Source organism: Piliocolobus tephrosceles, chromosome 4 (genome assembly GCF_002776525.5).
Source record: "Piliocolobus tephrosceles isolate RC106 chromosome 4, ASM277652v3, whole genome shotgun sequence".
NCBI lineage: Eukaryota > Metazoa > Chordata > Mammalia > Primates > Cercopithecidae > Piliocolobus > Piliocolobus tephrosceles.
Window position 1 is genome coordinate 120379176 of NC_045437.1, and position 13055 is coordinate 120392230.

The window sequence follows — 13055 nt, forward strand, 5'->3', positions numbered from 1 at the left end:
CCCCCTCTTCGTGGGGTTGTTAGAATTAAATGATCATAGCACAGTTAGGAGGCTTGCATGAACTGTAAAGACTGGGATACGATACCAATGGATTCCTTCCATGACCCTATCCCCCCTTCCCAGACTCCCCTCTTTTCCTTGGGGGCTTTTGTCTGGGCTCCACACCAGTGCAGAGGTGAAAAGAGTCTTGAGTCTTGATATGCATTCTTTCTCTGTCTCCTGTCCCAAATGCCTTCAGCTCCAGGCAGCAGTTGGCCCCCTGTTGAACGCACCAGGCAGCCAAGACACAGGAAATCTCATAAAGAAGGCCCACGCTTCTGCACCACATTTTTTTTTTTTTTAATTAAAAAGAAAATAAAACAAACAACACTTCCCAGGGTGTTCTGTGATGAAACATCACCAGCATAAAAAGTACTCACAAAAACGAGAAATCCCAGGAGATCGCGCAGAGATCCCCCTGTGAGGGTGGGCTGGAGTCCCTCCCTTGAGGCCATTGCTTTCTCAGACAAACATCCACCTCTCCTGGGCTAAAAAAAAAAAAAAAAAGCGCTCATCCAGCCTTGTTTCTCTTGGAAGACTCAGCCATCTCCAGCTCACTGGCCCATGACATGCACACAGGAAACTGGGCTTTATAAGATTTTACAGATGGGCACTGCTGGTGTGGGAGGATTTAGGGGTACACACCACTCCTCTCACTGACCCCTGGATCTGCTCAAGGTTTCTGGGGGGCTGGGGGGCAATGATGTCTCTCCATGGGGATGCACTGCACATGTTAGATGCATTGTTCTGCGGGACCACCAGGGCTGAGTTTCCTGCACTAAGGCCACAGGTGACTTCCTTCCTCGGGTGGTAGCAAAAGGAGTGTCTGCAGGGAAGTTGGGGCAAGCAGAATAAGGTCTTGGACCAGGACAACATGGGTTGGGGCTGACACTAAATGTTGGTGGGCAGAAAGCAGTGGAGAGATTTCGCTCTATTTGCCATAGCAAGCTTTTCACACTGACCTTCCTTGGCTACTCAGCCAGTTCTCTATCCCAGCCTCCAATCACATAGACCTGGATTTGACTCTTAGCTCTGCCATTTACTAGTTTATATGACCCTGGAAATGTTACTTAACCTCCTTGAGCCTCAGTTTCCTCATCTGTTCAATGGGGAGGTTTGTGAACCTTACGGGGTGACTGTCAGTGGTAAGTGTGGCCAGTACAGAGCCTAGTACGGCACCTGCCACTGTTATTGCTGCTCTGCAGGCACCAGTGTTTCCATTGCAAAGTTGGTGAGTCTGTGTGTGGGCCTATGTGTGATAAACAGGAGTCTTAACCAGTGTTCTAGAAAGAGGGTGGATTCCTCGGAGACTCCTACTTATGTCTGGGCAGTTCCACAGTCATGGACCACCATGGGGCTGGCATGGAGGACCTCCACTGCTTTTCTTTCTGGCACGTCCATCTGGCTCAGGAGCTGTTCTGTACCTAGACCTCAGTGCCCTCCCTGGGGTAGAGGACACCATTGGTGTTGACACTGTTGTAGAAGTGAGGGCTGAACTGGCCGAGCACAGATCCTCCATAGCCGAGCGTGTTGGTGGGCATGGAGTTTGCCCAGTCACCCCCACCGCCGTGGCTGCTGAGGTTGGTGAGCGGGGAGAAGGAGTTGAAGCTCAGTGAGTTCTGCCCCGTCTTGTCACTGGGCTCGGGGCTCAGTCCTGGTGTGGCCAAGGGGCGGCTCGTGGGGCTCCCCCCGCTCACATAGGCTGTCATAGAGGAGAGGAAGCTGTGAAGGCAAGGGGTGCCTGATGGCGGAGGGGAGGGCTGCTTCTCTGGGGAGCTGGTGGTGCCCCCTGGTGAGGCTCCATCCAAGATGTCCTGAGGCTCTGTGGTCTTGGGGCTGCCTGCCAGGAGACTGCTCTCTGTCTTCTCTAAGGCCAAGGTGGCTGTGCTGGAGGAAACATCTGATTTTCTCTTCCTTTTCCTGCGGAAATTTCCATTGTCGAACATCTTCTCGCAGTTGGGGTCCAGGGTCCAGTAATTCCCTTTGCCTGATACGAAAGTGAAAGGGGGTAAGTAGAGAGGTGGACAAAACGCTTTGCTTCTGTTCCTTCTTATTGTCATAAACTAAAAGACAAGGTGACAGATGCAGGAAGTCAGAGACCCAAAGGCAGGGACTGAGGAATGAAGGAATTCCATCAACTGATGGACCACACCACCTCCATCTTTCATTAAGCAGCCCATGACAGGGCCCTCTGGGACTGCAGCCGAGAGGCACAGGCATTAAGGAGTTTGCAATGTAGGTCTCTTTAAGAAGGATGAAGTACTGGGGGCAGGGATGCTGAGAGGTTGGGGGATGCAGGATGGAGGGCTTGCAATGCTGAAGGAAAAGAAGACTCAGGAAAAACTCCGGGACTCCCTAATAGTCCTAGGCTTGGAGTCTGAAGACAGACTTGAGTCCTGGCTTTGCTCCTTACTGACTGAGAGGCTTTGGGAGAACCTCAGTTTCCTAGTCTGAAAAGTGGACCTGTTGCCCCTGTCTTCCTCAGGCTCACTGAGAACGATCGACACTGGATATGGAAAGGGGCTTTGCAGCTGGGAGGTACCATCTTGAGGGAAGGCCTGAACTCTTCCTGCTACCATCTGTCAGCCTGAGGGTGACAGCAGTCCTTGGACAGGACACTTGCCCTCTTCTGGGGACAAACAGGTCTGGCACTTGCCAACCTCAAATGGGGCAGAGTTGGGGTTCCTCTGAGCTATACCTTGGCTTCCTGCGGTGGAACAAAAATGGACTTTAATTCTGGGAAATGGATGCATGAGTATTTAATACACGCCTCTCTGCAGGTCTCTGAGTTTTAGAAATGTATCGTTGGAAAGGAAAAGCTCACAATTTCTGATGTTAGAGAAAACTGAGTTTAAATTCAAGTTCCATCATATCACTTCATTCTGTGTCACCTCTGAGTGTTATTTTCCTAATCTATAGAATGGGTTTAATAAGAGCTACCCTGCAGGGGTGTCATGGGGTTAAAGGAGGTTACATAAGTAGAAATAGGGCAGGCAGCAAAATGGGTCAATAGTGGCTGTTTAACCCAGGTCAGATCCTCTTCTTGGCAGTCTTGGGATGCCCTCGGGCTTTACTTGGTCCAGTCATTCATTCACCAAAGACTTTTTATGTGGTGGGTGCTGGAGATGCAGATGATCGTAATTCCTGCTGGCGATTAAGCGCTTGATAACACCAAAGACCTTGTGTACATTATCTCATCACCTCCACTGTAGCCTGCAAAGCAGATGCCATCACTATCCCTGGTTTTCCGATGAGGGAACTGAGATTCTGAGGTCTGACCTGCTGGAGGTCACTGACTGGGCAGGAGCACAGCCAGGACTGAAAACCCAATCTTCCCCCGGGCCCATGTTCTCCTCCACTGCTGAGCTCCCCTCTGCCCTGCCTGGTAGCATCCCCTAGTCTCGGGGGGGCACAGCCCTAGTCAGAACTTTCTAGAATAGGGTCTTGGGAAGGAAGGAAGTGAGCCTTCCTTGGGGACACCCCCCACACTCAAAGCCTCCTTACCCGGGTCGTCATCGTCCCGGGGCACCTTCTTGAAGCAGTCGTTGAGCGACAGGTTGTGGCGGATGGAGTTCTGCCAGCCGGCCTTGCTCTTGTTGTAGAAGGGGAAGTTGTCCGCCACGTACTGGTAGATCTGGCTGAGGGTGAGGCGCTTGTCGGGTGCCCCATGAATGGCCATGGCAATGAGAGCCGAGTAGGAGTAGGGGGGCCGCACCAGCTTCATCAGCTCCTCCTGCGAAGGGATGGGCAGCCAGCCCAGGTCGCTCCCCCCAAGCCCCGACACGCTTGGCAGCAGCGACCTCTGCACGCCATAGGCCTGGGGCAGGAAGGGGCTGGCGTTGGGGCCGGGCAGGTAGGGTGGCGGGGTCATGGTGGGCCCGTTGAACCAGAGGTAGGGGTTGGGGGTGGCCCCATACTCGCCGCCCCCCTCGAAGGAGGGTCGCTGAGGGCTGGGCACGCCCTGTGGGTGGAAGAAGTTCTCATAGTAGAGGTTCATCTCGGGGGGCTCCTGGCCGATGCTGGGGAACTGGGGGCTGCAGCGAGGTGGGGAGGGCGCCGGCAGGTCGAAGGAGCTCATGCTGGGGCTGGGCTGGCCGGAGCCACCTACCTGGCACCTGCACCCAGGAGCTGCCCCCGACAGGTGCTCAGCAGGCCCGGCCTCCCACTTATACCCCGAGGGCTTGGCCGGGCGGCCCCACCCAGGGGCGGCCACCTGCCTGCGGATCCCAGCCCAGGGCCCGCCCTCCCTCAGCCTCCAGCCCACTGGGAGGGGACTTTCCCGCTGGCGCCTCAGGTCCCCACTAATGACATGCTAGACGGCTTACCAGAGCTGACGTGCAGCACAGCAAGGACGCCCCTCTATCCTCTCTCCCGGCTTTCCCTCCTGTCTTTTCTTACCATCCTCCTGATTCCCCTCTTTTTTTCCCTCCTTTATTCTGTCTTGCTTCATCTCATTTTTTTTTCTGTACTTCTCTTTCCTCACATTTTTTACCCTCCTCACTTTCCTTCTCTCTCTGCCTCCTCTCCTCTCTGTGTCTCATTCTGTTTCTTTCCTTCTTATTTTCTTTCCTCCCTTCTGCTCTGAACTGAGTTTCTTTTCTATGAACTGCTCTGGCCACATCACAGCTGCTCATTCCTGTTCTCTCTCTCTTTCTCTCTCTCTCTCCCCCTCCCGCTCTGTCTCTAGGCTTCCAGTTCTTTCCACTTCTGTCTCTGGCTTCCATCCTCATTATCTCCCCAGCTTCTCCCCTTCCTCCTTCTCTTTCACTCTGTCCCTTTCTCTCTACCTCTCGTTTTCTCTGAGCCTCTCTTCCCATCCCCTTTATTCTCTCTCTTCTTCCCCCCAATGACCTCTCATTCTCAGACCAACAGCCCCAGCCTGGACTGGGTGGGACACTTTATCAGAAGCCTTGTTTCTTGGTCTTTTGAGGTGAGGAGGCACTTTCTGGAGTTGCCAGGAGAGAGCCAGCCCTGGAGACTCAGAAGAGGGAACTGGCCCCTGGTGGGGTTCAAAGGGGCAACCGGTCATAGGCTCCCCACCCTCCCCCAACACACACACACACGCATACACACACACATGCATACACACACACACGCATACACACACACACGCATACACACACGCATACACACACACATGCATAGGCATACATGCTGCAGATGGGCAGAGAACCTGAGAATGTGCCTGCAGAGTAGCAAGGCTCTTAAAAAACTAATAGCAAAACGGGAAAATGGGAATCGGTCTTCAGGGAAAAGTGAGAGAACTTGAACAATTCAAGTTTCTTTCCAGCTGCAGGGCAAGCAGGCTCCCAGCTCCCTCTGATCCAAAGACCTTTCATGTTTCAGCTCGCAGAGGCGCCTGGCATGGAGGGAGCCACGGCATGAGGAGAGCCCCCGACTCACCATGCCCCACACGTCCTTTCTGTCTCCCTCAGGCTCCAGAAGCAGGAGGTGCAGCTCCTGCTGGCTTCTCCCTGTGGCTCAGCCAGCTCTTCTCCTATCTGGGCTCCATCCTCCATCTTGTCCCAGCCTCCCGTGGTGCCCCAGGTCAGGTCCTCAGCTTGGGCCATGGGTGGTGGTCTCTCTACTCAGAGGGTAGGCTCTGGCCCCTGACCAGGTTCTGGTAGCAGCTGAGACTTCTCTCTGTGATCAAGTACATGGGAGAAAAGTTGGGGTCAGCCTCTCTGGTCACCACCTTTCTCCCACCTGCCTCCCTCTACTTCTTCTTCCCATCCAGCTTCCTCCCACTTCCTGCATACTCTACATTTCTTTGAGGCAAGAGAAAGAGGCCACTGACTCCTAACTGGAGGGGATGCTCCCCAAGAAATTCTCCCCCTCTCTGCTCCTCCTTCACGGTTATGTGGGGATACACGTGGCAAACATGAATGAGACTGAATACATTTCATTTTCAGCATATTGGTGTCCAGAGGATGAGTTCCAGGTCCCAGAGGAACCTGTCCCCACCATAAAATAGTGATGAAATGTGACTCTCCGAAAGGCTCTGGCTGTTCAGATAAGGCTGAGAGTAAGGCACACTTTGCAGAGTCAAGCCAGGGGCAGAGTTTCTGTTTAGTAGAGTTTCTCTATGAGGAGGCCTGGCTTGCAGAAGGTAGAGCCCTGACTTTTCCAAGAACAGTCACATTGGAGTCCCTTAGTACAGACTCCAAGCCTTACAATTAACCTAGCAACTTCACTTTTCAAAGCGTATCTGACAAAATTAAACAGAGCAAAGAATTAGCCACAGGGATGCCCACCACAGCATTGTTTATAGTGGTGACAAATTGTAACTAATCTAAATGTCCAACAGTAGGGGATTGGCTAAATAGTGTATCATCCAAATGATGTAAATGATGTAATATTATATAATACACAACTATGAAAAATAGATTGTGGAAGAATAACTAATGATATGAAAAGATGTTTATGTTCTCATATTATTTGGAGAAACAGGCTGCAAAATGCCATGAGATATTTTTAGTACAAATATATATTTATAATTGTATATGAAATCTAGGAATATAAATATCAAACTGCCAATTATTATTTCTGGATGAAGAAGAATTGGATGCAATTTTTGTTGCTGCTTTCCTGTGGTTTCTGATTTAAATGATTAGAGAAAGGCAAGCACACAGGTGACTTGCTTTTGGGGTTAAATGTGAAAGACTGAAAAGAGATAATATAGCAGAGATGTAGCAAACAGGCTCTGAGATCAGGAGGACCCGGCTGCAAATCCCAGCCTTGATGCCAAATAACTGCAGGCCCTGACAAGTGATCCCGCTTCTCTCAGCCTCAGTATTTTCTGGTGAAAACAAGAATGATGCCAGGACTTAACTCACGAAGTCGCTGTGAGCATTCAGTGAGGTAGTAAGTGTAACCAATGTTAATCATTTCACATGGCACATAGAGGCTTACTCAATATCAGTTATTATAGATTATAGTCAGTATACGTTTGCTGTGTACAATCAAGCACACCTACGTTTGCTACCCTGAGAGTTAATCTCATGCAGTGGGGATGTGACAGGGATTACAATGCAAAAACACAGGGAGAAATATTCAGTGTAGACACCGATTCTATAGCCAGACTCTACATTTACAGATGATGATCAGAGAGGGCCCAGAGTTACACAAGTTCATGGCTGGGTCAGGACCCACTCTGCCCCACTTTGGCGTCTCCTACTTTGGAGGCATTTTCTGAGGAATGCTCACCTGAGCCTCCCTAGCTGCACATGGGCCCCAGTTCCTTTCCCCCAGTAGATCAGAGAAAGCCTGGCCTATCTTAAGAGGCCTTATTCACAGGGAGCCTCTGGCACCCAGAGCCTCGTAGCTGGGGATCACAGCTTCCCTGCACTTGGTTACAAGGTTAAACCTTCAGGCCAGGGGTGTCCAAAGCATCCCCAGAGGACCCTTCATTCCAGATTTGTAGGAACACTGGCTCCAGCCCTTGGGGTAGACAACAGGAGCTAGCTGTTCCCACCCCCCAAGTGAAGTTTGAGAGTTACGGTCCTGCAGCCCCCTTGACCAACCTGGAGCCTCTGGGAAAAGAATCAAATGCCTCTAACAACTAGGGTCATTTTGTGAACGAAATTATTTTAAACTTTTTGAAACTTCTAGAAGTGAAAATTCAAACCTGAGAAGATGCACTCTGCCCAGCATCAGGGAAATAATAATAGAATAATAAATAAAAAGGCCTGAGCCTGCCTAGGGAACGCTTGGGCTGCAGTTTGCATACTACGGCCCAGAGAGAGGACTTCTTGGGCACGAAAGACCATATATTCTGTATATTCTGAACCCCAAATTGGGACATTTGGGGACAAAGCAATAAACCATGAAACCCACAGGCCCGAGGACTGGATAAAACTGGGTTCAAATCCCAGCTTTGCTCTTCGATAGCCGTGTGATCTTGGCCAAGTTTCTTAATCTTACGAGGCCTCCATTTGTTTATCAATAAAGTGAGGATGAAACTAGAATGTGTCTCACATGGATTTGGAAGGAAAAAGTAATATACGTAAAACATGGAACCCAGGGGCTGCAAAAGCTGCAGATCATGAGGATGATGATGAATGCAAGGGTACCTGAGGCCAGATATTGACACGGTAGAGGCCTCTGGGCAGGAGGCCTGGCATCATAGCCTCCTCCAAGCAAAGCTCAACCATTTGCTTTCCCCTTGGGAAAATCTTGCCATCTGGGAGCCATGCCCCCAAGGACATGTCCCAGCAGTCAGCTGCGGCTATTGCTGGGCCCAGAAGCCAATGCTGACTCAAGTCCTGCAGAAAGGGTAACTGGACACAGGCCCCCAGCCTGACTGTGATCAACCAGCACTGCCACTTCTGGCCTTGACTTTCAAGGGTGGAGAATCATGCTCTTTTAGAAGTCGGATCTCAGTTCACCTGTCCGGTAGTAGGTGGTGTGCATTTTCACAAACATGAACTCATGTAGGGCCACAGTGCAGTAAGATTCCGTTTCCCTGTTGAACTCTGAGGAAGCAGGCACAAAGAGGATGACCAGCCACGGAGATGAAGGATGCAGGTGGGAGCCAGCCTGTCTGCCGCTCCACCTTGGCTGGAACTGGATCAGGCAGGCAGTGCCAGGAGCAAGGAGCTCCGGCCCTGGAACCAAACTTTCTGGGTCTCAATCCTGTCTCTACTCCTTAGGCACTGTTATACCTTAGACAGCAACCATTTGTTTTGGGCCTTAGTTTTCTCATTGGTAAAAGCAACTACTTCCGGGTACTGCTCTGGGCACTTCCTGTCAGGCGGTACTGTACATATCGCACCCTGCTCAATACATTTAACTCTCATTAGGGACTCGGGAGTCCGAGGTGATGGGAGATGCTGGTGGTTCACCAGCTGGGGCTACAACATCCCCAGCTCTTGGACCCTACATACCTCCCCCAAATCCACATTTGATTAGAGGCTTGGTTTATGGACTCTTTCCCCTCTCTCCACATAATACGCAAATAGTTCCCAAGTTCCAGGACTCCCAGGAGCTTAGCACGGTACAAAGGTTTTTGAGGCGGGGAATCAGGGGATCAGGGACTAGCTGGCCTCTAGGTTAACTCTCCGCACCAGGTTCCTAATCTGTAAAATAGGAATAAATTATTGCAGTACTACCTACTATCTATGATGGGGGTTCTCTGTGAGTGGCAATGAGCCCTCGTCTGTCCTGCCTGGGCAACAGTGTTCACGAGAGTCATGTCTTGGGATATTTGGGGCTGACAGGGGGATGGCTTCTTCATCCCGAGCATGGGCTTTGTGGAAGTCTGGCTGAGGCATTAGCCAGGCTGAAGGTGATCTTGGTGCTCTGCGGCTTTTGTGGCTTCTGTGGCTTCTGATGTGCTTGTCTGAGGAAATGTAGATCAATACCGCCCTCTGGCGGCCGCCTGTTTAAAAGCGGTAAGTAGATTGCAGGGCTAGGGTGAAATTTCAGGGCGGGCAGGCAGGCCACGAGTTTTCTTTCGGTTCCTTTAAGGACAGGAGACAGAGTGAGAGATTTCAGCGTCAGGTTCCCAGGAGAAACAGTTGCTTAGAGAAAAAGACTTTACCTCTGCTGCAGTGGGAATAGTGAGAGCTGGGTTGGAAATGGGAAAAGGTATCTTAGAAGGCAGCCCAGCAGCAGGCAGACTGACCTGAGTCAGAATCTGACTCCTCCAGCTACGTTTTCTGAGAGCCTTGATGTTTACTCTCTGAGTCTGTTTGTGGTTATGGAAAACAGCTGCTGCAAGGCCTGGACGAGGTACTATAGGAAATGCTTCTGAAACAATGCGCGGCTGTAATTCATTCCTTCGTTTATTCAGCAAATACCAGGCTGTCTTCCCAGTACCAGCTCTGGGCTGGTGTTCAGGACACTGTCACGGTCACACAAACTGAGGCTCCCTTTGCTTGTGGTGTTTGCCATCTCTGTGTGGTACCTGAAGTTTTGATACACCATACTTAAAAGTTCTCATTGGCTTTCTTGCTCTGTTTCTGATTTGTACTCAGCAAACTTGTTTTAAAGATAGATTCTATATAACTTCTGGAAATGGATCATCAGTCATCAGGATCACTTGCTATAAATAAAATAAGTAGTATTTATTTAGTGCTTACACTGTCATGGGCACAGCCTGAGCACCTTACCTGTGTTATCTCATTCAGCCCCCACAGCAACCCTAGGAGGCCCGGATTGTGATTGTCCACATTTCATAGATGAGGACACTGAGGAGGCGTCAGTTGTCTGCTGAAGCCTCTGGCCTGAGTGTGCTCACTCTGCTCGAACACGAGGTCAGCAAGTATTAGCAAGGTGCCAAAACACGCTGGCCAAGGACCGAGACTTTCTTTCTGGAGAAGGCAAAAGAATTGAAACAAAACTGGAAAAGAAGAGATTTTCTGATCATGAGAGTGGTAGGCAGAGTAACGAGCCCCTCCCTCTCCAAAGGCTTCAGTCCAAATCCCTGTAATCTGCCAATAGGTCATCTCCCAAGGTAAAAGACACTTTGCAGAAGTGATTAAATCCATGACCAGCTGGAGAGGTTAGTCTGCATTATCCAGGTGGGCCCAATGTCGTCATAACTCTCCTTATTAGAGGGAAACAGAAGGAGATTTAATGACAATGAGGTGTGAGAGTGAAAGCTGACTGGAGTGATGTGGCCACAAGCCAAGGAAAGCTGAATGCCTTACAGCCTTTAGGAGTCAGAAGAGCCAAGGAAACAGATTCTTCCCAGAACCTTCAGAAACAGCAAGCCCTGCCAACACCTGGAGTTTTACCTCATCTTATTTTAAACTTCTGAACTCAAGAACAGTAAGAGAATACATCTGTCTTGTTTTAAGTCACTAATTTAGTGGTAATTTGTTACAGCAGCCATAAATAACTAACACAATGGGATTCAATATTGTGTGTGGCTGTGATTCCATGCACTGAAGGTCCCCTCCCATACCACCAATGGCCTTCATCCTACACCTACAGAAGGTGTCTGCTCCATAAAGAGCTCCTCCTCCCTCCCGTCTTCCCCTTTCCTCTCCACGCTCTGGGTGAAGCATGCTGGCTGGAGGCAGTGTCTCTAGGCTGGGCACCATCACTTTGTCCTCATCTCACTCATGAAGGCTTTGGTGGGCTGTGGTGCCCGCCTGGGGTTCAGTTTCTTTGTCTAGCAAATGGGAGGCAGAGCTGAGTGGTTTTGAAGGACCTCAGGCCCCGCCTTTGGAGCTTATAAAACACACTCTCCTAGACCCGGGCCTCCAAGATTCTGATTTGTGAGGACCAGGTGAGGCCTGACAGGGGCTCTGATGCACACCCAGCTTAGAAACCAAGTGATATGGGCATCCAGGCTCTGTCCCCAAAGTTATCCCTTGGAAACATGCCACTTGACTGCCTTCTCCTCAGAGCCTGCAGCGGGAAGTCCCTGTTCCACCACTTCCGGGCTCTGTGACTTGGGAGAAGTGTCTGTGCCTCTCTGTGCCTGTGTCCTCACCTGTAAATTGGGAAGAACGATAGTCTGTACTTCAGAGGGTGGTTGTGAGCTTTCAGAAGGTGTTAAGTGTAGGTTGCTAAGAACAGTGTCTGGCACACACTAGGTGCTCATACGTGCTGCTTGTCAATGTGCCAGCTTCTCAGCATGGCAGTCCAGACCCTTATGCACTAAGCCCCAGCTGGACCTCTCCTATCAGTTTCTCATCCACCCTCTGCACCCCCCGGATTGTGGCCACGAGAACTTCTCCCTGATGCTCCGGTGCCTGCCTGGCCCCTTGCAGGACATCCTTTGTCAGGAGTGCCCTGCCCCCTCTGCTTCCTGGAGGACTCTCGCTTGTCTTCAATGCCTGCTGAAACGCCACTTCCCCGAAAGCCTTCCTCCTGGTTTCCAGGCCACTCTCCACATTTCCTCCTTACTCTGAACACCCTTCGGGCCTAGAATGGGTTTCATTTTGCTGCTATCATCAGTTTATTGCCTGACTTCACAACTAGATCTGGAGTAACCCTGAGGGCAGAGACAGTATTTTCTCCCAGACTTTGGACAATGCTAGGAGCAAATTCAGTTCTTGGTGCCTTTGTGAGGGAGGGGAACAGGGCTGTGTGCTGTGCTCTTCACTGTGCGTTGTCCTGTGGAAATCAGGACCGCAGTGGTGGCAATCTCGTGGGTCTCCATTCACTGGACATGGGAGGCCATCTCTGCGAACCACAGTCAGCTGCACTGCCCCGTGTCCAGCTGGGTGGATTTTCGTGTGACCAGCCCTGTAGACAGTTCCCAAGAACGTGGGAATCACACCTATTCACTTGTCAACGTGCTCAAAGTTGAACGCCAAGCAGGGACAATTCATAGAAGCTGATTGATTTTCCAAACGTTCATTGATTTGCACTTTTGTAATTACTGTTAGATTTTCTACACGTTTAACACCAAATATGTTTCCTATTTTTAATTGTAAAGTTTGAAAGATCAAAATGAATTTTGGGGGTCTGTCATAGGGGCATACATTTCATAAAATCTACTTACCTTTTCCCAATTTCCTAAACGGTCATAAAATAACTGTGTACGCAACTCTCAAGGATTTTCTTACTAGAAACATAAAGAGTGCAATCTAAGAAAAACAATATGGTTCATTGTGCTAGTCATACGAGTTTGAGTTATTAACCCTTACTATTATATGGGTTAATTATTATAAACTTCTAAGCATAGGATGTTTGATAAACCATGATTAAAGTCTTCCAGAATAATGCCAGCTCTGTGTATTTGGTGGGTTTCAACTTTTGCCTTTCCTGTGCTCCGTCCTGCCTCTCAGTGAACAGAAGCCCACACTAAACTCCCTGCCTCACGCCCTCAAAGGGGACACTTTCCTTTACCGCCAACCCCTCTATTCTTCATCTAACCTGCACTCTGCCTTCTAAAATCTACCTCTGGCAAGAATCCTCTGGAGAGAAAATGGGGCTTTGGAACAGGTTTCTTCCTCTGCTATCAACCCTCATTAACCCATTTTGAAACTTCCTCATCTCATCCCACCAAAGCATTGGAGCTTCTCAACTTGTTATTCGTGGTACTGCACAGTAGTGTG

At 50.1% G+C, this 13055-nt stretch overlaps 1 protein-coding gene across 2 annotated transcripts; it reads right to left on the reverse strand.

The window, feature by feature from the left end:
- Positions 1-969: 969 nt before the first annotated feature.
- FOXI1 (forkhead box I1) lies at positions 970-4172 on the reverse strand. 2 transcript variants are annotated; one of them, XM_023218746.1, is made up of 2 exons: positions 3544-4172; positions 970-2026 (listed from the first exon to the last, which is right to left on the reverse strand). In XM_023218746.1, exons 1-2 carry the CDS (start codon positions 4115-4117, stop codon positions 1464-1466), a joined length of 1137 nt encoding a protein of 378 aa, XP_023074514.1. In that variant the 5' UTR covers positions 4118-4172; the 3' UTR covers positions 970-1463. The 2 variants fall into 2 exon arrangements, with proteins under 2 accessions (XP_023074514.1, XP_023074516.1); XM_023218748.1 differs by having other exon boundaries at positions 1464-1741.
- Positions 4173-13055: the final 8883 nt, after the last annotated feature.